Here is a 27500-nt window from a genome sequence, read left to right as displayed (position 1 = left end):
GTTAGCAAATGAAAGATTTTGATAGAGAACAAACAATGTATTTACCTTAATAATGTTCAAAAGTCATCATATATATATATATATATATATATATATATATATATATATATATATATATATATATATCAGTTCATGATATCCAGTCTTACAAATTTCCATTTTCTGGCGGACACACGTCCAGATCGACGCTTTCAAAACTCTGGCATCTCTGTCCCTGCATCCACCACTGCTGGCGGCGCACCTCCAACTGCGCAACGCTACGCGCTGTTCACATCCAACTGCCCAACACTACAATAGCGAATATTCCAACAATGCCAACCAGCCACAGACTGCACACAGCACAGTCAGTGATTTTCATACAGAGCGCTACGTGGCGTTAGCAACACAAAAACCTAAACAGCCTACTTACATCCTGATGTGCAGAATCAGTGATGTATCTCGTTCCCAAGACAGACAAACGTTCCAAAGACAGACAAACAAGCTATCAAGCAGGTGGTCATAATGTTTTGGATCATCAGTGTACACGTGCCATGGGTCCTGCAGTCACAATTCTGCCGCGGTACGGATAGCAGACCCAGCGCCGAAGGCGAGTGGAATGATACGGTCTTTAGAAAAGTACTGCAATTTTGAAGTACGTGAGACAGTACTATTCTTGTGGGCAAAACGTCTAAATCGTGCACAAATTCACCGTGGAATTCTGACGGTATGTGCGCCAAATGCAGTGTCGAGTCCAGGCGCAGCGCAATGGTACCAACAAGTCGACCAAGGCCACACAGACTGTTGTGATACTAACAGGGAAGCGAGGCTGCCAACACGACAGAGCAAAATGTCCACACAGTGGGGGAAGAAGTCTTGGGCACACAGATTTTCCAACGACGAGTACTTCATACAGTTGCCCTCGAGTAGCATATTGACAGTGGAGCCAATTTTTATCGTCGAGGAATTGAACGACTGGTAGAGCTTTCCGACCGTTGGTTACAGAGACTGGCGACTAATTCGAAAAATTATGTCGGACATCTGAGTCATTTTGAAGTGTAACGCAGCTTTCAATAAAATTTATTTGGCCTGCCACAACAACATGTAACTCACTTTTTACCGTATCTTCGTAGCATATAATTCACCAGCTGGTAATCCATCACGTTCGTACAGGGTCGAGCAAACCTGTCCAATCTCCCGCCTGCCGGCCGGTCGCACACAGCTGTGACTCCTACAGTATTGAAACGCGCGGACACTCTCATTCGCGCTGATCGACGGATCAGAATCAAACACCTCACTGCTCAAATGGTCCTCTGTTTTGGTAGTCCTGACACATTCGTCCGCCAGTTGGGGTAATCAAAAATTTGTGTCACAATAGGTTCCACGCCGTCAAGGACCTTAAAGAGCAACGAAGGACCATCTGTGTGAAACTGCTTGCGCGTTACGAGGCTGATCGTGGCAATTTTTTGTCGGAAACTGTCACTGACCCCCACACCCTCTCTAAAGAAAAAAGTCAGTGCTGCACCCTCAGCCGGTAAAGTCATGGTGAAGGTCTTTTCTGACTCTCAACGGGTTAGTCTATTTGATTTCCCTCATACTGCAAAAAACATCTCTGAAGTGTATAGTACTACCCTCAGGAATCTGAAGAAACTACTTCAATGTGTTCGTCGCCACAAAAATGCAAACCAACCTCTCCTGCATAACAACGCAAGGCCTCAGACAAGTTTGCGCAAACGAGAGGGGCTCACAAAACTTCATTGGACTGTTCTCCCTCACCCACCCTACAGTCTCAATGTTGCACCTTCCGACTTCCATTTGTTTGGTCCGATGAGGGATGCACTCAGGGGGAAGGCAATACATGAATTATGGGGAGGTTATTGATTCAGCAAGACGTTAGTTCTGGCACAGACCGGTGGAGTGGTACCATAAAAGCAGACGGGCCGTCCCAGTAAGGTTGCGTAAGACCGACGCGATGAACGGAGATTATGTAGAAAAATTGGATTTTGTAGGCAAAAGAGAGGGGAATAATATGGTGCACTGGAGTCATGCACGAAACCAACCTGCTCTCCGTAAAGAAATGTGGTGCATGTGTTATTGCACGGCCTTCGTACTTTCATTGTGAGACCATTAAAGAGCCTCCTCTAAGTACTTGGAGCACATCCGATGTAATTTTCGTTTGTATTTAACGTCCAAAGGAATACTTTCGCCGGCCTGTGTGGCCGTGCGGTTCTAGGCGCTTAAGTCTGGAACCGCGTGACCGCTACGGTCGCAGGTTCGAATCCTGCCTCGGGCATGGATGTGTGTGATGTCCTTAGGTTAGTTAGGTTTAATTAGTTCTAAGTTCTAGGCTACTGATGACCTCAGAAGTTGAGTCACATAGTGCTCAGAGCCATTTGAACCATTTTTGAATACTTTCCGTAGAAAAGTCTCAGAGGATGCGTTGGTTTGTTGAAGAGATGAGAGGGGAGAGTAAAGAAATCTAGCAGGCAACATTTGGACGACATACGAGCAGCACGAGAACCGATTTATAGTAGGCGAGTGTTGCCTAGTCCAGGCTCGTAGGCCGCGCTGGCGCCAGAGAGACACGATGAGTGAGGTCAGCCGCGGGAAGTCTCCCCGGTGGCTGGCGCCAGGCCACAATGCATGCGGCGCCAGTTCCATTGCCTGCATAACGCATGGCACGTGGCGTTCCCTCTGGGTTACCGTGTGCATCATAAATGAATGCCATACACACAGGCACACGCACACACACATTCAGAGAGACACAAAAGTACGACCACAGAGCTCACATCTTACACTAGTCTGAGTAGTCAAATGCCTTCTTGAGGAATTTTATGATACAAAGTTGAAAGTTCTCAATCATACCTCACGTTCTGCAAAGACGGCTTAATGATACTGTCTAAAGTACGTCCACACACTTCAACAAGACTATGCGACCAGGCAAGAATTAGATACTTCAGCATATATTCTGTTTGTTGGTCGACGAGAACCTGCCCCATCTGAATGCTTGCATGTTCAAATTGACCACTGCAAACAAAGTTTCCTCAAACGAAGGTTAGTGCCAAAAGAAAGGTTTATTTTTGCTGTTTGTGTAGTGTTGAGGAAATAATGCTGACACTAGGGCAATGTCCTCGTGGCCCTCCTCCCGCGGCACGTATCTAAATAAAATGCAGCTAGCAACAAAAAAAAAAAAAAAAAAGTGAAATCTTATGGGGCTTAACTCCTAAGGTCATCAGTCCCTAAGCTTACACACTACTTAACCACCCATGTCCGAGGAAGGACTCGAACCTCCGCCGGCACCAGCCGCACAGTCCATGACTGCAGCGGCTGAGACCGCTAAGCTAATACCGCGCGGCCGCAGCTAGCCAGTTATGGGATATTTTAAAGTAGGGAAACAATTCTCAAATTATATTTGAATTAAAAACAGTGAATTAGTCAATAACACGCTCGGTGCTTGCGTGCTTTGTGATGCAAGAGCTTTGACCTCGATTTTTTTGAGAATGGAAACATAGCACCCCTTACACAGGAGTTTCTTTCGAGTGGCCCCCGACTAAAATGGTGAAATTCGTCGAAATATTGAACCGCAGTGATGTAGCTCATCAACCTAGGAAAGTACGAACGTGATGGATTATCTCCTGGCTATTATGTGCTACGAGGATACGATAAAAAGTAATAGATACCTCTCCCAACGACTCACCGTCTTTTCGTTCACTGCCAGGTCTCCCCGGATATTCCGCAAGAGGTTATGCATATCTTCGATGCTCTGGTTATCCACCGATAGAAACTCAATGGCAGCTCTCTGCTTGGCACGGCACCTCCGTTACAAACGCCACTTTGAAAGCTATCGGAACTTCTTGAAAATATAGGGGCTGAAGCTTGAATATTCTACAATGTCCCACAACAAATTCCACGTTTCTTCAGCCGAAATTGGCCGAGAAAAAAATGTGTTGCGTTACGTATTGTACGCCCCTCGTACTTGGACTGAAAAAGTAGATTTACACTAAATCTCGTGAGAGGTCATTTAAAGATCCCTTACTGTACCGGTGATATTCGTTTATTTGTGAGCCTTTGCAGTCGCCCATTAGATGCCGATGAGTATGCCACGCTTCATTGGACCTTCGTCTGCCCCTAAGCCAGTCGAGAACAGTAAAGACGGTGCCGGACGTACGTGAAGTCGTGTTTTGTGAAGTTATTTGCGTGTGAAGCGTGAAGTGGGTCGGCGATTCATAATCAACCCTGACAGTGTATTGCGATTGGTTGAGATATACGACGAACTCCTCTTCGTGAAGATAATAATGGTGCAGAAGATGAATCATTCGCATATTTTCTGGTATCTATTGTAGTGCAATATGTAAACCCGTGTCTGTAAGGTTTCTATTTAATTATCTTGAATTCTTGAAACGGCCTTTAGCCATGTTCTGTAAATCTTTATCTTAAAGTTGTCTTTAATTATTCTTTAGTAATTCCTTGGGACTTCAGCCAACAATATACTTGAAGTTTTCTTAAGATGTTTTCCGTTATACTGTGTAAAGGCTTATATTCAAAGCCTCTTTTTAAAGTTCTACTCTAACACATAATTACGATGTTAGTGATGATAATGACGAACAGCTCACTGTAAGTGGTAGTGATATAGCAGTTACGAGAAAAGGCGCTGGAAGTAGTGATTTCTAACCTTCTTATGATGAGAAGTTTAAAGTAGAAATTGTCAAATGGTGTTTTGACGAAAACACACTAGAGAACATATACGACGATTATCTCATCAGAAGTTTCAACACTTATGAAAAGTTACATATGTTATACAATGTTTATATTACAAACAATATTTAATAATCGATGTGAAGGGTCACTTACGCCACCTGTTGACCAAGCACGTAACCGCCCATCGGCGCTTCTGCTGCATTGCCGCTCAGTGTTTCCTGATGGGACGTAGCTGTAACAGCTCCATGGACGAACTCGCCTCTACTCCGGGCCACGCTGTTGGTACTATGGAGTTTTTATTTACTCTATTTTGTATGTCTGACAAGCTAATAAGGCACCTTTGTTTTATAAATGGAGAGTGCTCTCGTTATGGTTGTGCGATTCATGCATAGTAATATTTTTTCCAGACGGTATGTAAGAAAATATATGTTTTTCCACTTGTATCTGGTCGACTGACATACTAGCGGTCCTCTCCTGGTATAATGTAGATCCAGATATGACAGCTAGACTGTGACGAAAGCCGTCATTGACAAAATTAAATATTTCAACACGTGATCTCGGTTGCAAAAATTCGTAGTTATCACATGTCAATCTCCTGAAAAGATAACGTATACTGAAGACTAAAAGCAATATTAACAGCCTGCCGAAGTGGCCGTGCGGTTAAAGGCGCTGCAGTCTGGAACCGCAAGACCGCTACGGTCGCAGGTTCGAATCCTGCCTCGGGCATGGATGTTTGTGATGTCCTTAGGTTAGTTAGGTTTAACTAGTTCTAAGTTCTAGGGGACTAATGACCTCAGCAGTTGAGTCCCATAGTGCTCAGAGCCATTTGAACCAATATTAATAGCGAACTGAACTGTGTGGTAATGAAAAGAGAAGGAAATACAGTTTTCAAAGAAAATCGTATGCTGAAGTTCAGTGTTATCAATCTGCGTGTAAATGTGAGTTTGATGACGCGCGAGAATGCGGTTGATCCGTTCCTTACTGGAATTTACGGCATTGGGCGTCGGACGTTGCCAGAAACCTCGAGTGTAAAAACTTCACAGCGTCACTGGGATTTATTACTAATTTGAAAAAAGTTGTTGAGGATAATGTCACGCCACATAACTACGCTCCAAACACGAAAAGATAAGGACGACGAAGACCACATGATGCGAAGAGTTCAAGCATTTGTTTTTGGAAGTCAGTGCGCGTATCACGACAGAAAACATCTAAATCAGTGCAGCACACGGCTGGACGATCGATTTTGCTGTATCAGTGGACGGATGTCTGGCAGACAAACTTAAAACATACTTCAAAGAACCAAATGGAACGTTGGGGCCCCACGTGGTAAGGGAAATGGAATAACAATACGCTCCGAATGCCTTCCTAGATGCAAGTATTAGCGGGAAAATGACGACAGATCATCTGAGAAGTTTTTCATGCCAGTTTTGAATCCAAATCTGGCGACAAAATCATTACTACTTTGTCACTCCTGGAAGCCTTTGGAAGAAAAAATGAAGTTTCAAAACTCATTCCGCCTGAAACTACAAAATATTCCTTCAGGCAATATAAAATGAAGTCAGATGAATAACAGAGTTCCCTAAACTACATTCAAGGAACATGCAGCCGAAACTGTAGCACAGATTCTTTATCATGAAAACGCATTCTATTATTTACAGTCAATTATCTGCGCTTTGGGACAGTTGGCAGAACACTGGCTACGGTATCGGTGAACCAGTGGACAACTTCAGAATTATCAGTGACGTGGTGTTTAGCACCGAAATTATAGCCTGAAGCGACAAAGAAACTGGTATAGACATGCGTATTCAAATACAGAGATATATAAACAGGCAGAATACGACGTTGCGGTCGGCAAAGCCTATATAAGACAACAAGTGTCTGGTGCAGTTGTTAGATCGGTTACTGCTGCTCCAACGGCAAGTTATCAAGATTTAAGTGAGTTTGAACGTGGCGTTGAAGTCGGCGTACAAGCGATGGGACACAGCATCTCCGAGATAGCGATGAAGTGGGGATTTTCCCATACGACCATTTCACGAGCGTACCGTGAATATCAAGAAACCGGTAAAACATCAGATGTCTGACATCGCTGCGGCCGGAAAAGATCCTGCAATAACTGGACCAACGACGACTGAAGAGAATCGTTCAAATTACAAAAGTGCAACCCTTCCGCAAATTGCTGCAGATTTCAATGCTGGGCCACCAGCAAGTGTCGAAACATCATCGATATGGACTTTCTAAGCCGATGGCCCACTCGTGTACACTGCACGACATAAAGATTTACGCCCGTGAACACCGATACTGGACTGTTAATGACTGGAAACGTGTTGCCTAATCGGACGAGTCTCGTTTCAAATTGTATCGAGCGGACGGACGCGCACGGTTATGGAGACAACCACATGAATCCTTGGACCCTGCATGTCAGTAGGGGACTGTTTAAGCTGGTGGAGGCTCTGTAATGGTGTGAGCCATGTGCACCTGGAGTGAATGGGATCTCTGATACGTCTAAATACGACTCTCGACAGGTGACACGTACGTAAGCATCCTGTTTGATCCCCTACATCCATTCATGTCCATTGTGCATTGCGATGGACTTGGGCAATTCCAGCAGGACAATGCGACACTCCACATCTCCAAAATTGCCACACTGTGGCTCCAGGAACAGTCTTCTGGGTTTAAACATTTCCACTGGCCACCAAACTCCCCGACATGAACATTGTTGAGCATCTCTGGGATACCTTGCAACGTGCTGTTCGGCAGAGATCTCCAACCCCTCCTACTCTTGTGGTTTTATGGACCGCCCTGCAGGATCCATGGTGTCAGTTCCCTCCAGCACTACTTCAGACATTAGTGCTGCGGCACTTCTGCGTGCTCGTGGGGGCCCTACACGACTTTATTTGGCTTTTCAGTTTAGAATTTCCAATGACCACATGTGAGCAAGTTGCTTTTGTTCACTGTGCCTTTTGTAGTCATTCATATTGCTTCGAGCAATTTATTGAATGTCCTCACTTACAAGTATAGTTAGAACACCTGCACTGCGTCTGGCTTCTACAGCGGCATCTGTAGTGAGATTTACTGCACGACTGCAGAGTCTTGCAGAAAAAGGACACTCAACAGTACGTTGGGAGATACGTAATGGGTCTGTAACCAAAATTTCGGACAAATATATTCGAACGCAAATAGTCAGTATTCACCGTAGGCCATTATAATTGCAGCACCACGAAGGCGGCGTGCAACAAACGTCAATTTAGCATGAAGACTACTCCAAGAAACCGTACAAGGCTGATAGAAGAAACGCCATATACATTTCATATATATAAAAAAAATTACGGAGCATATTTTTCATTCCAAATCGCATTTAGATAACGGTTGTTTGTGAAGAGTTTGTGTTGTGCTTCGCCAAAGCAAGAAAAACGCAATTCGACAGTAGAAGGATCGTGGCAAGTCGAGGCCTCAGTTCATCGTTCCGCGATATTGCTGCTCGTTTTCGTCGGTATCCCACGATTGACATACGAATATTGAATCGATGTGCTCAGCAGGGCCGTGGTCAATGCCATGCTGTTCGTCAACGGCCCCACGCGGACAGAGTCAGAGCGGACAGACTTGGCGCGCTACACTCGGACAAGCAGTATCGTACAACTGCATCATGTACCTCGAGTCACAATGTGGGCTTACTAGGAGCAAGAGAAATATTCCAAAGCGGACATATGCTACGAGCACAAAAAGGTCTGACAGCAAAGTGAGGAACCAGCTGCTTCAATCCTCCTTCCGCTTCCCTCACAAAAAATTTTGGCATGCGAACATTTGCTCACTCTTTTAATATAAAACATTCTAAATCCTTTCACCGAGTCTCTCTTCCCAGTTAAGCCTTTATTCATATTCAGCATCTCCCTCTCTCTGCAACCGTCTATGTATATGTCTCTCCCACTGTCTCCTTTTTCCCCACACTGATTTACGGTACGTCCCTCTCCCACTGTCTCCTGCCTCAACGCCGTTTCCATCCGACTTTCTGTCCCACCGCCACTGACTCGACCATTCCTCGACACCTCAAAAATTCCGGGGTGGGGAGGAAGGGTGGGGGGGAGAGGGGAGGGAGGTGTCCAACTTACTTTTTCCTCTATACCCACGTGTGGAAGGATTCATACCAGCCAGGCCTATGTATTCTCCCCACTCATCTGTATTTTTTTATTTCCATTGTCTTCTCTCTCTTTTCCTCCCACTGCTTCTATCTCTATCCATCTCTCTTGCTCTTTTACTGCCACTGCCTCTCAGTAACCAATAATATCTTCTCTCTCGTTGACTCTAACTGCTGTTTCTTCATCTACCTCTCTCTCTTTCATTGTAGCCTCTGTCTTTCATCCCACTGGCACTGTCTCCTCTCTCTTCCACCGTCACCGTCTCTGTGTTAGTCCCTTTCAGAGCTAAAAAGAGTAAATACTTTCTTATGCCAAAGTTTTTGGTCAGATGAATCTTTGAGAACACCACGTACAAAAACATCTGTGAAGTGTTTATAAACATGTGTGTGCAAATGTACATCTTGAATGAAGTGACATGTACTAAAACGACGGAGAAAATAATGTTTACCGGTACTAAAACATTAAAAATGGTTTCCTTGGATGATGTGGTAAGTTTACACTGTTCATTTTCCACTATTTTGCACGTATTTTCCGCGTCTGACTTACGAAATTCATAACCTAACATTAAACCTTTTCGTGACAGGAATATGCATATCACCTCATTCAGGAGAAGAAATAAAACATGTATTAAGACAAATTACACCTGACGATGGACCCACAGGGTCCGAAATGCATCGTGTAGCTAATAAAACACGAAAAAGTTGTGACTGAAGGCGTTGTTTAATTCATACCTCCAATGTTTTGAATACAGTTACGTTTTAAGCTGCAAAATATGGATAAAATTAAATCTCATTTTGTCACAATCCCTTTCAATGACCGTCCATCACGGTCACTCAACACACACTTTCATCCGAATTGTGATATAGCGGATGATGTTTTTTTTTTTTTTTTTTTTTTTTTCAATTTCCCTGAATGCGGTGTAAATCTTCGGTACGGTGCCTCTTGAAACACGAAACACTTCGGCTCACGTAGATGGACGGAAGCGGTCGCCATAGGAGCACCTCTAGTTTTTCCATGTTCAAATTCACTTAGCACCAACATTTCCACTCACAACTACAAAGTTGACGACTGACACCAGAAACACATAGGACATTGTACAGGTGTCGTTTGTGATCGAATGCAATAACGTAACCGGAAGGCTTGGCTAGCATCTGCGTTTATGTTCAAGCACGTGTTTCTAGCGCTGTTTCCATATTTTTGCCCATATATTCTACCTGCCATACTATATACGCACAATAAGTAAATTTCGTTATTTGCAATCCTTCCTGGCATTGCGATTTTAGTGGCCATCAGTGTTGGTTTATGTAGTCTCACGTTATGTCGCTCCGGATTGTGATGATTATGATCAGCTGTGTATATAATATGGGCAATACTTTGAAGCGAAATGGATCGAACGTGTGATTCACTAGTACCGAAAGTGTATGAATACTTGTTCGGACGTTTCTGAGAGAACGTGGTGCGCCTGGAAAGAAAATGTAAGACGTCAGTGCGACCTGGCCACAGCTCCAAGTTCTGGAGTGAGCATCGCAGCAGAAATCGAAAGTATACAACGATGCGCTGCTCGGGTCTTAACAGACTGGAGTAGCTCATACGACAGTGTAACGCATATGCTCACGGAACTAAATTCTAAACTTAGGAATCTTTGCAAGAAAGGCGACGTTAAATCCCTTTTGGGTAAATTTAGTAAATCAATAGCAAACGTAGACTGTGCAATAACTGTACTGCCTCCATCTTTCTTCTCCTGTAGGAATCATGAGGATAGGATGGTAGGAGATTTAGCCGTGTATCCAAATATACAGACTATCTTTGTTTTACCTTCCCTCATACGCAGTGGTTCAAATGGTTCAAATGGCTCTGAGCGCTATGGGACTCAACATCTTAGGTCATAAGTCCCCTAAAACTTAGAACTACTTAAACCTAACTAACCTAAGGACATCACACACACCAATGCCCGAGGCAGGATTCGAACCTGCGACCGTAGCAGTCCCGCGGTTCCGGACTGCAGCGCCAGAGCCGCACGGCCACCGCGGCCGGCTCATACGCAGTCGAAAAGTGTGAGGGTACTATACCTCCACTTGTTCGATTTCTGTATCAGTAGCTCAATTTATTAATCCCTAGCCGGCTGCTGTGGCCGAACGGTTCTAGGCGCTTGTCTGGAACCGCGTGACCGCTACTGTCGCAGGTTCGAATCCTACCTCGGGCGTGGATGTGTGTGATGTCCTTAGGTTAGTTAGGTTTAAGTAGTTCTAAGTTCCAGGGGACTGATGACCTCAGATGTTAAGACTCATAGTGTTCAGAGCCATTTGAACCATTTATTAGTCCCTGTTTGTCGACAACAAAAGAGGGAATGTAAGCGTTTACGTTTTTAGATTATAATACTTCACCGTTTATTTTCTAGAGTTTTTGCTTCAACCTGCACTTTGGTTTTCCGACAGAAGATATATTACGAGGGCTATTTGTTTGTCAAGTCCGATCGGTCTCGAAACGGAAATTGTAATGAGCTTTGCACAAATTGGTTGGTCAGTCACGTCACGTCGCCCTTTTCATTTCTCAGCGCACAGTGAGCACGTAAAGATGATTACAACAACAGTGCCTCCCGCCAAGTCTGAGAGATTTAGCCTGGTTTCACGTAGTCTACTTAACGTAACTGCAACACGCTCCTGCAACGTTTTCGAAGGAAAGTGTTTGATCAACCACAGTACAGCCTATCACTGCCTCCACCTGAGTTTCATCTCTGCTCACATGAACCACTGGCTATGAAGACAACATTTTGGCAGAGACAACGGACTGCAGACCAGCGCAGAGAATTCGTGGAACGCACATGCGGCTGTCTTTTATAACGAGGATATTGGAAGCTTGTCTAAGTCAAAGCGGCGATTGTATAGAAAAGTAACTGTACGGTCTAGCTAAATATTTCAAATAAAAGATTTTTGGTTTTCGCTGTGGTTTCCATTTCGCCTGCATACTGACAAACACTGGACATTTTAGAGTGTCCCAGGCAAAAATAAACTGAAGATGGAAAACTGTGTCCGAATCCGTCATCCACCGATGCAACAGAGCATCGCATTGCCCATGCAGCTAGCTGCATCTCCTCCATTGGCAGTCTTGGCAATCAGTCGCAATCACTGACCAGCAAACATCATTGCGAGACGTTCGGCTGCGGTCCGTCGGCGTGCGAAGTTAGGTTTGCTGACCAGGGTGCGGTACAGCGACAGGTGCCGGCGCCTGTAACTTCGACGCTCTGCAGTGTCGTTGGATGACGTTTACTGGCACGTGTTTCCGTCCTTTATTTGTTTCTCACGAAATTCTCTACAACCCGTCGTTTTGTAACACCCTGTATATTGAGAGGTTTATTCGAAATTCAGGGTCGTAAAAAGAAGGACGAAAACAAATTATTCTGCATTTCAACGCAACATGATGTAAAAATAATTATTCAGACATTCGCTTCTTCCATAAAGCCGTAATTTTGAACAGAAAGTATCCGATTTGTGATACGTGAGAATTCACAACTATTTTAGTAATACCATACTTTTAGAATCTCCGTAGTCCCCTCGTTCTCGTGTAGAGATTTCGCAGAGTTAACAGCGATCTTCGTATTTGGGTGCAACTGATAACGTAGAACTAGGTCTGAAACCTCACCCATTTCTCACTATATTTCCCCACTAAATGCATATTTAAGTGAAACGAACCGATACTGTGAATTTATCTCGAGCAGTTACAACGACGCGTCAGTATAAGATGGCACTGAAACTTGATTTGACATTACATGTGCCAGACTTTTGTTTATGTTCTGCAATAAACGCAAACGTTCGCTGAGACCTACGACTTAATTATGGATATCGTGTAAGCTCGTAATCACACTCAGTTGGTAAAGGTCCTTCTCAGCGTGCAACACACAAAGAAGACACGCCCACCAGGCCTTCTTCGCGTACTTGCGACTATCAAAAGAATTCGTGATGATGTCATCGAGTTATAATAGTTGCACTCATTATTCATTTTTACATTCAGAGTTCGTATGTAGGCAGCAAAAATTGCGGTAGTAGGCTGTTGGTTCCGTTCTATACTTAATCCAGTGTGGGATTACCACGGAAACACACTTAAAACGCAATAACGCATACAAATTTTTTTCATACTATCAACCAGTTCTTAACACCAGTTCCGGATTGGTTAGGTTAATTAATGCGACTCATCCATAATTGATGATTCCAGTACGCGTTGTGATTTTTGAAAATTTCAGAAATTTCTTAGCGAAAGAACGTATCTGAATAGCAAGTCCGTCAGATGCGGTCGTTATATTTTATTTTAATGGATGGCGTCTTAAATTGTTTCTTTGTGTCATTGTTATTTTGCTCCTTGTCGTGGGAGTTAACTGCCTGTTTCCAACCACCAGTTATGGTAAAGTTGTTAGGTATCATACTGCTGCTATTTTGTGCTGAACAAGTTTATTAATAGTACGAGAAAAAGATTAATACAGACTGCTATTACCTTATGCTGAAACAAGAGTTTCTAGTACTTAACATAGTAAACGGTCCAACAATGCCTTATAAATTATATAAATAATGTAAAAATTGCCATTCAGCTGCAACAAAAGGAGACATAATACGTCAGGGAAAACTTGGAGTTCATGCCTGTAGTTTGATGCGAAAACAAAATTGCAAATGGATAGATAGCCAATGAACAGAGTAGGTCTTTCACGTCTCTGAGGTTAATAATTAATTTTTTCACACTTAAAACGAAACTGAGGCTTGTCTACGGTTTCTCTGTCACAATTAGACAACACCCTCTACTACCATAATACATGTAAGTCATACGACACCTACCTCTGTCCACATGATGTTCTGCATGTGTGTGTCGCCATCCCACGGCGAACTAGAATCGTACACGGCTTTATTCACGAGTCATAAACCACTTCGCCAGAATGCGGATACCTAGAAACACCTGTCAGTCAATCAACGTCCAGTTAGCAAGGCCGCTAAGTTTTGGTCTGTAGTCGCTTCCTTCGGATAATACTATTCCTTTGTCTCATCTTCCCGTTTCTATGAACTATCATGTCTTCAGCAACAGGATGAAAAACACAATTACCTTACACAGAAGAACCCTCTAAAACATTTAATTCTGTTCTGCTTTGCATACACATATGGGAAAGTCATTCGCGAATTCTCTTTCCGGCTACCTAACGTTTGTAACATTTACTGGTGTAAAGATTCTTCTCTATCGGACTGAAAGGGAAAACAAATGTGGTAACTGATGTATCGTTGCAAATTACGACTTCGCATCTGAAACAGGCGTGTAAGCAACAGATGAAACTTGTGTGTTAAGATGCGTCGGTGAAACGGACATCTCGCCGGATGGAGTTCCCCGTGCCACGGGAGGCATCTCACCGCGGTCGCTTCTGCCCTTCCGGTCTGCGTCGCGGTCGCTTCGCGACTGAACTACACGAAGCCGGCCGCCGGAGTGGCAGCTTCCGCGAGATCGCGCATGCGCGGTAGCTGTTTGCAGTGGCGCCTCGCTGTCCGCTTTGCGCTCCAGCGGCGCGTCCTCGGTCAAGCAAGCCGGCGTTGCGGTCAGAATGCACAGCGTGCGGCTGGATGCAGCCGCACAGCTACCTAGACACGTACAGCCTAACCCAGGCACAAATATGAGACAATTCAAAATGAATGTAGCGATTACAAGCTGTTACAACTATTGAATGTATAGAGATGCATCGATAAGTATTACAGAGCATATAAAGGGCCCGATACAAGACCGATGGATCACTGACGACATTGACTGCAGTCTGTCGCTCACTTCTGTCCTGACAGCCGGCCGCTGTGGCCGACCGGTTCTAGGCGCTTCAGTCCGGAACCGCGCTGCTGCTAAAGTCGCAGGTTCGAATCCTGCCTCGGGCATGGATGTGTGTGATGTCCTTAGGCGTTGACAGATGTGAAAATTACCGAACTATCAGTTTAATAAGTCACGTCTGCAAAATACTAACGCGAATTCTTTACAGACGAATGGAAAAACTAGTAGAAGCCGACCTCGGGGAAGATCAGTTTGGATTCCGTAGAAATGCTGGAACACGTGAGGCAATACTGACCCTACGACTTATCTTAGAAGCTAGATTAAGAAAAGGCAAACCTACGTTTCTAGCATTTGTAGACTTAGAGAAAGCTTTTGACAATGTTGACTGGAATACTCTCTTTCAAATTCTGAAGGTGGCAGGGGTAAAATACAGGGAACGAAAGGCTATTTGCAATTTGTGCAGAATGCAGATGGCAGTTTTAAGAGTTGAGGGGCATGAAAGGGAAGCAGTGGTTGGGAAGGGAGTTAGACAGTGTTGTAGCCTATCCCCAATGTTATTCAATCTGTATATTGAGCAAGCAGTAAAGGAAAGAAAAGAAAAATACGGAGTAGGTATTAAAATCCATGGAGAAGAAATAAAAACTTTGAGGTTCGCCAATGACATTGTAATTCTGTCAGAGACAGCAAAGGACCTGGAAGAGCAGTTGAACGGAATGGACAGTGTCTTGAAAGGAGGATATAAGATGAACATCAACAAAAGCAGAACGGGGATAATGGAATGTAGTCGAATTAAATCGGGTGATGCTGCCGGAACTAGATTAGGAAATGAGACACTTAAACTAGTAAAGGAGTTTTGCTATTTGGGGAGCAAAATAACTGTTGATGGTCGAAGTAGAGAGGATATAAAATGTAGACTGGCAATGGCAAGGAAAGTGTTTCTGAAGAAGAGAAATTTGTTAACATCGAGTATAGATTTAAGTGTCAGGAAGTCGTTTTTGAAAGTATTTGTATGGAGTGTAGCCAAGTATGGAAGTGAAACGTGGACGATAAATAGTTTAGACAAAGAGAGAAGAGAAGCTTTCGAAAAGTGGTGCTACAGAAAAATGCTGAAGATTATATGGGTAGATCACATAACTAATGAGGAGGTATTGAATAGAATTGGTGAGAAGAGAAATTTGTGGCACAACTTGACCAGAAGAAGGGATCGGTTGGTAGAGCATATTCTGAGGCATCAAGGGATCACCAATTTAGTACCGGAGGGCAGCGAGGATGGTAAAAATCGTAGAGGGAGACCAAGGGATGAGTACATTAAACAGATTCAGAAGGATGTAGGTTACAGTAGGTACTGGGAGATGAAGAAGCTTGCACAGGATAGAGTAGCATGGAGAGCTGCATGAAATCAATCACTGGACTGAAGACCACAACAACAATAGTGCTTAGGGCCATTTGAAGCATTTTTTTGTCCTGTCACACATGAACGATGCCCAGAGCCGGATTAGCCACGTAGCAACAGTTAGTAAATGCACCTGGATGTAAAGAAAATCTATCGCTATCCCACCAGCGTCCATTGGAGAGATGGTGGTGTCCAAATCGACAGTGAGCATCAATTTTAGCTCATTTCCAAAAGTAAGCGCTGTTCACACCACACTTCATGTATCGTAAGTTGATAATAGTGCTAAACTTAGAGGTGAGATCCCTAACGTCACCCAAACTAGTCGTAATCACCTGCTCAATTATATTTCTACTGATTACCAATAAGAAAGTGACTAAAGGATACAATATTTATTTTTGTAAGTCTACTGTCACAGTCGTTCATTCTTCCAACAGTGTATTTACGTTTCTTAGTATTTTTGATACTGACCGTCTACACTGTGGGCTTCCACTTTGATGAAAATCTCGCTGCCGCTGAAAAGGACTAATAATGGTGTACTGGTAGGAAGGGTGCGAGGGTTCTAGGGCAAAACACACACACACACACACACACACACACACACACACACAACGAACGTAACACAGAATAGTGAATACTAAAATATATTACTCCAAATTGCTAACGCTGGTTACAGCAGTTGCAGAATGCAGCTTTAACCTATCTGTCCCGCGTTGACTACAGTCCCACGAAAACGAACTAAATAATGTTCTCTGAACTAAAGTCGGAGGAAAACTAAATTTCTGTCTTGATGTACTATTAGAAGAACAGTTCCAAACTAGATATACTCAGTTAAATCTCTAGGCAGCCGGTCTCTTTCCGCACACGATAACTATATTCACTCTTTTGTTTCTAATGAAGACTAACCAGTCTGTCTATCGCGCACTGTTCCTGTCTCACCCGACGACTTGCGACTTGAAGACTTGAAGACAAGATGAACGTTCTGCAGGAACTCCCTAGCAAGACTCGGACTGACTTCCAGCTTGCAGCCGACAACTTCTGCTAGTGCGCGGTTTCTCTCATCCTGGTGGCGCTGCTGTCCCGGGCCCATGGGGCGCGATATTCGCAGGCAGCGTGGTTGGTTTGCGCGACTCAGATGTTCTCGAGCGTATCGGAATTCATAGCGTCACTCCGCCAGAAGAACATTTTTAACATCCCCAAGGAAACTTATCAGAAATTTAAAGAAGCACCGGACACTGTCTCGAAACTACTCATCCTCTTCGAAAGCGCTATGAAGATCTTCGCCCCCAACAATGACCAATAGACATGCACAGCTTCAAGATCTCACACTTTGTATATTTTATGCCAACGATGTTAGCACCAAGAAGCACGAACTCGAAGATTTTCTCACTCGATGAAAGGTTGATATTCTCTTCTTAACGGAAGCTCGATTGAGACCAACTCAGACATTTAAACTTCAGAACATGGTTGGTTACAGGATACACCGAGCCGATAGCCGGTGGATTGTCACGGCCATATTTCTTTAAAAAGTCGTCATGCAGATACCACTAGCACTTCCTCAATTCACGTCTCTTGAGGCAACAGCAGAGTCTACCTCCATTTCTCATAGCATTGTCACGATGGTGTCTGAATTCTTAAGTCCGCAACGACAGTTCGACGAACAAGATCTCACGACTCTTTTGACGATCTTAATGGTAAACATTACGGTTGGAATTCTCGGCGCAACAACCCAAGGGGATTACGACTCCACGACCTTTAAGAACGACTATAAGCCATTACCATAGGCCCTGAAGAGCCGGTCTGCGTCCCAACTAATCCTAACCATCAACCGGACTTTCTGGGTGTTTAACATTGCAAAACCTGCTACTAGATCTACAGTTCACCACTGTTATAGATCTGACTTCGAATCACCACCCTGTCATTGGCTCCATCCAGGGGGCTACTCCTCACCTTCGTCAGCCTACATCTGTCACAACAAACTGAGATCAATTCAGCTCAGGGCTAAATAACAATGTCCATCCAACGACAGATATCTCCACCACACCAGCCACTGACGAAGCCATCTCGGTCCTAACCAGCAAAATCAAGAGAGATTACAAGGAAACCTCCCTACAAACAACCCATCAAATGCACCTTTTCTCCATTACTTCAAGATCTTAAGACTCTGAAGAACAGTGCTCGTAGATGGTGCCAAAATTACCGTAATCCAGCAGATCGCAGGGAGATAGGCGTCTTTCTAGAGAACTGCACTTCCGAGCCACAGAACATCTTGGAAAGACAAAATGGCCACCTTAATACCACAATAGAGGAACGAATGGAGCCTCGTGAGGACGTTGTGCAACCCGAAACTTCAAAAACTAGCCATTCAGGGCTCTGCTGGTTATGAGGCACAGAAAAACTTGGCACTGGACGAGACCAATGACGAAGCAACTCGGACCAGACGTCAGGCACAAGAAGTTCGAGAGCTTCCCAGGCACTGAACACCCGAGTCACTACGTGGGCAGAGGTGAAGGAGTTCATCAGCTGATTCGGTTGGTTCAAATGGCTCTGAGCACTATGGGACTCAACTGCTGAGGTCATTAGTCCCCTAGAACGTAGAACTAGTTAAACCTAACTAACCTAAGGACATCACAAACATCCATGCCCGAGGCAGGATTCGAACCTGCGACCGTAGCGGTCTTGCGGTTCCAGACTGCAGCGCCTTTAACCGCACGGCCACTTCGGCCGGCAGCTGATTCGGAAATCATTCCATCCGTCGTCCGGATGGAATAACTAACGAGCAGTTGAAGCATCTTCCGGGAAAGCCACTGGTGCTGCTTACCCGCACCTACAACCACAGCATGCACACTTCCCATCCAAATGGAAGATAGCACGGGTCACATCATTTCCCAAACTAGGCAAGGACCTCACACAATCTGCAATTTACTGACAAATTAGCCCGCTGTCGGGCCCAAGATCCTCGAACGAATCATTCTCCAGTGCATCAGGCAACCTTTCTTGGAAAATGACATTCTTCGCCCAGATCAGCTCGCTTTCCAGCCCACACTATCGGCTGAGACGCAGTTTCTCTGCATCTTGGAATATATAGCTTGTGATTTAAACTTCTCCAACAACACTACAGTAATATTCCTGGATGTGGAGCAAACCTTTGATAGAATCTGGAAGGATAAATTACTCCTCAAGCTCCGGAACCTACGGATTTTACCAGATTCATACCGCTCATTGGTACGTTTCTTTAAGTACCGGAAAATTTAGGTAGAAATCGGTGGGCAACGTTCCAGTCTCAAACAGCTTGCCGGCGGCATCCCACAAGTTCCAAGCACTCGCCACTGCTCTTTGATGTACGTGAACGATCTCCCGACCTTGCCGCAGGTGGTAATCGCTCAGTTGGCCGATGACACTGCCCTTCTCACCAGTGACTGTGCACTTCTCACGAGGGACTGCAGTTATATCGCGCTTACGGCAACTGAAAATCACTGAACGATGGGCCAAAGATAATTCCATCTCTCTCAGTGCCACCAAAACAACGGCGATAATGATCACTCGGAGGTGCCCACTGCTGTCCGGCCTACCTCAATGACTGAGGAATCCCTTGGACCAACCATGTCAAGTATTTAGGTGTCGTACTGGATGCTAAACTGACGTTTAGCGGCAGAAGATTTTACGACTGATCGTCCAACTCTACCCCCTATTGGGGAGTACAAACGTGCAAGCAAGCAATAGGCTCCGCCTATACCGAACAGCGGACCACCCAGCAATACTCTACGGGTGTTCAACGTGAGGGCAATCAATACCTCGCACCTCAAGCCCATGCAAATGCTACAAAATGGCTGCCTCCGCTTAATCCTAGTGACACCTAGATGGGCGACCTTCACGACGAACTAAATCAACCAACGATCCGGGATTCCGTCGCCTGCTCGATTCATCGATAAAATCGAGGCCTCACGTCCCACATGTCATCTGGAATACACATTCTCCGTCCGCCCCGAACACTGGCACGGGGTTCGAGTGCCTCGTGCTATCATAGAAATTCCGCAATGACGAAACACCTATAGAAGACCCAACATAATATAAGGGCTCAAGGACAAACAGCCCGTTGTTCTGATGATGAGTAAACAATGATAATGTTACGATCTATCTCACACGCAGAAACCCGGTCACAAAGTCGGTAAAATACACACATACATATATATGTAATAAAAAAAGTTAGAAGTTTGCGTGCAGCGATGTTACTGCTGCGGACGGCCGTCCACGTTACTTGTGATATCAACTGCCACAAGCTCTTCTTATGCAGTACGTCAGATTTCGCAGTGAATAGCGTTTTGAAGCTTGTGCTGCAGAACTAGAATCAACGGGAACTTCATTGTAAGAGTCGCAATATACTGGGCTTCATCTGGAGATTTTGAGTTATTTATGAAAGCACAGCAGCATTTAAAGTTTTTAACTTATAAGATTTAACTTATAAGAACAATGACACTGGGTAATATTAAGTGTGTATAAGATGACAAAAGTCTGGGTGTAGCGATATGCACATATACAGATGACGGAAGTAACACGTACCCAAGTTACAAAAGTACAGTGTATTGGCATCGCTGTGATTTCTGCTCAGATGATTCATGTGAAAAGATTTCCATCGTGGTTATGGCCCGACAACTGGAATCAACAGACTTTGAACGCGGAATGATGGCTGCAGCTAGACGCATGAGTCATTACATTTCGGAAATCGTTAAGCAGTCCAGTATTCTGTGATCCACAGTGGGAAGAGTATACCGAGAGTACCAAATTTAGCCTTTATCTCTCACCACAGACAACACAGTGGCGAGAGCCTTCACTTGACGACCGGGAGCAGCGGTGTTTGCGTGGAGTTGTCAGTGCCATCAGACAAACAACACTGCGTGAAATAACGCAGAAAACGTACGACGAACATACCAGTTATGTAAGTGCGGCAAAATTTGGCGTTAATGCGCTATGGTAGCAGACAACTGAGGCGAGTGCCTTTGTTACAGCTCGTCATCGTCAACGCGCGTGAGCATATCGGTTGGACCCTAGACGAATGGAAAACCTTGACGCAGACCCCATGAAGCCACGGACCAAATTTTCAACAGCCCCCTGTGCTAACGCGGTGGTTCCGTAACAGTGTGGACAACGTTTACATGAAATGCACTGGTTCCTTTGGTCCAACTGAACCCTCATGACAATGCGCCATGTCACTGGGCTGCAATTATTTACAATTAACTTGAAGAACATTCTGAACAGTTCTAGATAATGATTTGGCCACCCAGATCGCCCGACGTGAAACCCATCGAACGTCTATGAGACATAATCAAGAGGTCTGCTCACGCACAAAATCGTGCACCGACAACATTTTCGCAATTATGGACGGCTGCAGAAGCATCACGGCTCAGTAATACTGCAGGGTGCTCAGTAGGGTAGTCCGCACCACGCAGAGTCGCTGCACTACGCCGAGCAAAAAGAGATCCGACTCCATATCACGACTTTTGTCACCTCACTGTATTTTAATTTAAATGTTTAGAGCAAATCTATTCTGCAGCTATACTCAAATCCTTTCACATTTCGTACAATCTAACTAAAAAAATTTTATAAACAATTTATAACTAGGGCTATGGAAAGCTGCTCTGCTGCTATTGGCAACGTTTCTGTAGAGAAATCGAGACTGCAAAACTGCTATATAAATACTTGCAGTCAAACTAGAAGACTAATGAATGAAAAAGGAAATGAGAATTATTGAATTAAAAATGGACTGTATTAGCACACAGGAGAGATGTACGCAACCCACTTGCCGTCATTGAAGAGCATAATGCGTTCTTCTAAAGTAACTTGTAATTCCCTAGGAAAGAGTTTCGAAACAAGTTTAATAAATTTCAGTTCCCGTTTATTTAGTTCATTATTTATTAGTTTATTTGTTTATTGCAAGTGCTCGTGGAGTTACTGTCACACCCGCTAAACTTAGCAATTCAGTTTCTTCAGCATAACTTCTCAACACAGTGACGTTCGTAATACTGGTTGAAATCGCTAGGTATCGCCAGTGCCGATTAAGCCAACGATGATCCCATAGCAAATGCTAAGAAGAGGCCCTTAGTTTGATGTAGGCCTCAAATTTTAGGATATAAAATAAAATAACCCTTTACTTTGCGGTCAAAAACGATATGTACATTTTCTTGGTTGGTTATCGTCGTAGAAGCATTTAAAACATAAATTCTTTTCGCACCGGGAGAAAATATAAACGCTAGGCCTATCTAACTGAAATAACATTTGTTTCAATACAAATTCACTTCATTAAATTTGTGCAAAATAACAAAGTTAACAAAGATTAAATTGAGGCTTTCAAGCATCAGAAGTTAAGTTTAAGTAAGAATTATATTTGAAACTAAACTAAACGAATAAAAATAAAATCCATAGTAATTTTGATAAATTACCATTCTTTAAGTAATGAACAGGTGACCTTTAGCTTACGAGTGTAGAGGCTTAGCCATTATGCTGCACAGCTTCTAGGTAAACTCATGTTTTTTTTTAATCGTTTAGTTTATTTTCGTCACATTTTCACAAATAAAGGTCCACGAGGGTGGATCGTCACACCGTGTGAAACCTGGCACCCAATTATACACCACTGTATGAATGGCTTCAAAACAATCAATCCCACACTTAGTATCTTAGTGGCAAGTAAATCTTTGCTATATTCGGAATTAAATGAATTGTAGCAATAAGATTTTATCAACAGATGAAACATTGATAACTAATACCTGCATAGTTGTATATGTTCCAGACAGAACCTACTTTTTGCAGCTTGCTAGCGTATGTGAACAAAGAAAAAAATAAGCTTACCTTATTCGTCAGTTGTTCTCCTTTTCCTGTCTGCAAATTTCGCAGTCAAGAGACAAAATTATATTTCACTCACTTCACATTTTCTACTGTTGTTAAATTAAAGTGTTGTCTCCTATTAGTCCACCTTCAACGAAAGAGGGACGCAAAAGAAACACAGGAACCGCGAAACCAAAGACGGTATACAACAATAGACCATCAACAAGAAAGCAGCCTGTGGTGCACTTTCGTACCTTGCGTGCGCGATACTTCCGCCATCTGTATATGTGCATATCGCTATCCCACGACTTTTGTCAAATGGCTCTGAGCACTAAGGGACTTAACATCTGAGGTCATCAGTCCCCTAGAACTAGAACTACTTAAACCTAACTAACCTAAGGACATCACACACATCCATGCCCGAGGCAGGATTCGAACCTGCGACCGTAGCAGTTGCGCGGTTCCAGATTGTAGCGCCTATAACCACTCGGCCACCCCGGCCGGCATTTCCGGAAGAATTTGAAAACAATATTCACATATAGCACTGAATGTACCTCCTGACACAACTTGCAGACAGTATTCACATATAGCACTGAATGTACCAGAAAAATTGTATCATTGAATAACACATAGTTCAAGCAATGTGACGTCATAAACACCGAGATGCGCGAAAAACTGTCGTATCATACATAACGTTTAGATTTATTACTTCTTTGCTACTGACTCTATTCGCAGCACATTTCGCAGACATCTACATACGCCACTGACTGTACCTCCAATAACGTATCATATTTCGACACACAGTTCTGGAGATATTACGTCAAATACTGATACGCCTAAAAAACTGCCGCACGACACATGACATTTTAATTTTATTACATTTTAACTACCAAACTATTCGCATCATATTTCGCAGGCGGCCGGGGTGGCCTAGCGGATCTAGGCACTACAGTCTGAAACCGCGCGACCGCTACGATCGCAGGTTCAAATCCTGCCTGGGGCACGGTTGTGTGTGATGTCCTTAGGTTAGTTAGGTTTAAGTAGTTCTAAGTTATAGGGCACTGATGACCTTAGAAGTTAAGTCCCATAATGCTCAGAGCCATTTGAACCATATTTCACAGACAGCACCCACGTGTATCTCTGAATGCACTTACAAAAATATATCATTCTAAGACGCATAGTTAGGAGGTATGTCGTTATAAACATTGAGTTTCGTGGAAATGAAATTGCAGGGCGAAATTCACTACAGGTACAAATGAAATATATCAAATATATTTGACACGTGTGTACGCAAGCAAAGCCACGCGTAGAAAGCTCATCTTAAACCGTGGAACGATTGCAGCCAAATTTGTTACAAATACCAGTTACGATCTGGCGGTGAGAAGCACTCTCCTCCTGTTGAGGTGGGAGTAATAGCGTGGAGAGAGAAGGGGAGAGGAAGAGGTGGTCACAAATCAAGGGGGAGGAGATGGGCAGAAAGAGGGGGAGGGGGAAAAGGACATAGAGAGGGGAGGAGATTGGGAGAAGGAGGGGAGAGGAGGAGGTGGAGAAAAAGAGAGGAGGGAGGAGGAGATGAACTGCGAGGGGGGCAGGTCGCCATGGACAGAGAGGGGTAGAAGGAGATGGGCAGAAGGAGGGGCAAGATGACATGGATATAGAGGGGGGGGGGGTGGAGGAGATTGACAGAGGGAGGGCGATGGTGGGGAAGATGAACAGAGAGAGGAGACGTACTAATTTAAGATTGGAACAACGCAGGATACTGAGCTGGTAATAGTAATAAGTGACTTGGTATTGCTTTACAAACTGCGTTTAAAGCACCGTGAGGGCGGCGTAAATCATTTCTTAATAAGCTGTTACTGGTACAGCTGTTGCCGCCACGCACTATGCGACATCGCGAACTTGAAGACGGAGAGCGCCCCCTACATATAGGCTCGGCGCCGTAAATCACGCCATTACAGGGGCGCGATATTTCACGTGGAGAGCGGCAGCCATCGCCATATATCACGGCCGCTATTAACCCAGTAATGGCGGTATCGTAAAGGCTGCAGGCAGTGCGGCAGTATCGCCGCTGATGTTCTGGTCGCAGCGCCTGCTGGCGCTCCGAGTCGGATGGTCGACACTCAGGCACGAGAAAGCCGACGCTTTCGTGGCTTCCGTACCAATGTAGTACAGGATTCAAGCTGAGGTGGTCACCAGGATGTGAACCCGAGACCTGCAGATCACTAAGAAGCAAGATCCTTCTCTACTCGAGGCAGCTAACGGGGCAGTAATCTGGGAGAGCGTGGCGCGATAGATCCCCGCCAAGGCCGAACTCTCAGAGTTGTCCAAAAACTGACAGAAAAGAAAACAAAACACGAAAGATATACAGTTTAAGTATTAACCGGGAGAGATACACCTGTAATCCTATCAGTTGGCTTTCATCTTCTGCTTACGAAAAAGAGCCCTTCTCTCGGTCTGCGACACAATAAAAGACACCCACTCTTTCTTGACTATCCAAAAGGGGTAAATGTCGGTGCTCGATATTTTGGTGGGGCGATCTTTTGCCTCACAGTGACTTTTCTTCGCTGCCTGCATAATATTGAATAAGTACAGTGCTTAACATTCTCTACCTCTCCCTGGGTATCAAGTCGTCATATGTCCCAGTAATACTAACTGGATTTAGCCATGTGTCCTGTCACCGAGAAAACGCGCAATGAAAATCTATCAGCTCAGCGATTGAACTCTACTAAATACTTGCAAGTATCTTTCTCTTACGGAATGCATGAAGTTAATGATCACGGAAGGAAGGATGGCGAGTTGGTTAACAAACAAAATGAGTATTTACAAAACCTTAAAGGACGATTTTTCACAAAGTGGAGTGTGCTCCTGAACTTCGTTAAACATGGAACATATATAAAATATTAACACTATTGTTGAATGTGAAAAAAACTGTATGAATCATCATTGTTCAGCAGGGTTTTCCTGGTTGAGGGAAACCACATAGCTACACATCCACAAAGACATAAACATTCACAGAATAACCGAAGGGAAAGTTCACTAATTGTACCAAAAGCTGAGTCGACGCAACTGGCTTGTATCTCGTAGCGGAAAGAAGTAGGAAGCTCATTGAGGAACACGACGCATGAAGTGAATCGTGGCCGGGTGGCGAAAAGTGCTCCCTCATCTGAATCTAGTTAACCGACGGCAAAGTTATCACTCGTGAGAACCCTATGACGCTCCTAACAGACGACTTTAAGATTGCAGAACGCTTCTAACACGAAAAGTCTGAGCTGAGTCCCATCCAAAATTGTCGTGTAAGTGCGCACAGGAGCGGCACATTATACTCACCAGCTCAGCGACTCTTCCACGACCAACCCTGTACAAAATCCAATCTGCCGCGCCACCGTGCGCATAGGCTGAAAAAACTTGGAGAGGCGAACTGATCGATCAACAAGACGAATTTTTCTGTCGTGCCAAACGCCTCCTCCAATCAGCAGTCAAAAGAGATACCGCCTGTTCCTCGTCTTCAAAATTTTCCATCTGAAATTTTAAACAAACGCATACTTCCTGCGTGGGTTTGAAAGAGCCAATCAAGAGGGCGCCCTTTAAAGAAAATCCGAGCGGTAACGACCGCCTGATTGGCACCTCATGCCAGCTTTGAAAGTTAAACTTAACTCCCATTCTCACGCCTCTGCTGCAAAGCTGAAGCTATAAAATCCACCTGGATTCATCTAGTTGCATACGTTTGCCGTTATATCCACATTCATTCGCTCCTGCCATCATACATGCTGTCCATGTGGTTATAGTTACACGTTGTGCTGAATATGAAATGTAATAAAAATTAAAGTATAACACACTCAATTTTAATTCCTTGGACTGTTTCCCTCCATGGGAACATTGCAATGAGTGAACGGATGTTTTATACATGGGAGCTGGATTCCTTTAAGAATCTTGGGGGGGGGGGGGGGGGGGGTTCTGATAGTCAAGAAACGGTCGAACGAGTCTTTCATGCGGTAGTTACTTCGTGGATAAATTACGTTTCCTCACAATTCTTCCAGTGAATGAGTCTGCCATCAGCTTCTCAAGTAACTTGTAAAGCTTAGTTGATTAACTGATGATAAAGTACTGACATTAGAATCACCAGAGTCGTCGTTGCGTGTATAGTCTGTTGAAACAGCTTGCGAACAAGAGAAGCGATACGACCAGAACTGTAAACCGTGAGAGAGCATATCAGCACAGTAACAGCACTGATCGAGCTGTAATCAAATGAACGCAAGAAATTAACATAAGAGAAAGATTGCTTCTACAGCAAAAAGGGAGTTTCTCATTGTCTCTATTATTCGGCTCCCACGCTTTTACCTCGTAGGCAGTAATATCTTCTAGTGTGGAGTGATGTAGTCGTTTTTTCTGACTGTCGTTCTTAAGGGCAATCTTCCTCGTATAAAAAGGCACCTAGAGAAAACTTGTAAACAACTGTCATCTATTTCAGAGCAGTGGATACGGAAATACAAACAAGTGCCTCATCTCGGCGCAAAGCACTTGACATTTCCTGTCTTACATCCGTCAACAAGTGGTTCCTCCTACAGAAACATACGTTGTCATCACACATCCGATTTTAGCCTTCCGTAAAAGACTAACAACTACAAAGATACAAAACCTTTTGACTTTTGGGAAACTTGTAAGACTCTCAGATACACCAAGTGATCCGTAAATAGAAGGCAACG

At 44.1% G+C, this 27500-nt stretch overlaps 1 protein-coding gene across 1 annotated transcript in view; it reads right to left on the bottom strand.

Annotated features, from left to right (window-relative positions):
* Positions 1–14191, bottom strand: part of LOC126417005 (kinesin-like protein KIF26A) — a 247829-nt gene extending 233638 nt beyond the window's left edge. Inside the window, exon 1 of the mRNA XM_050084892.1 lies at positions 13628–14191. Coding sequence (XP_049940849.1) covers positions 13628–13665 — 38 coding nt within the window. The 5' untranslated portion in view covers positions 13666–14191. The remainder of the gene's footprint in view (positions 1–13627) is intronic.
* Positions 14192–27500: the final 13309 nt, after the last annotated feature.

This window comes from Schistocerca serialis, chromosome 8 (assembly GCF_023864345.2).
Source record: "Schistocerca serialis cubense isolate TAMUIC-IGC-003099 chromosome 8, iqSchSeri2.2, whole genome shotgun sequence".
NCBI lineage: Eukaryota > Metazoa > Arthropoda > Insecta > Orthoptera > Acrididae > Schistocerca > Schistocerca serialis.
This window is presented reverse-complemented; position numbering and strand designations above follow the sequence as displayed.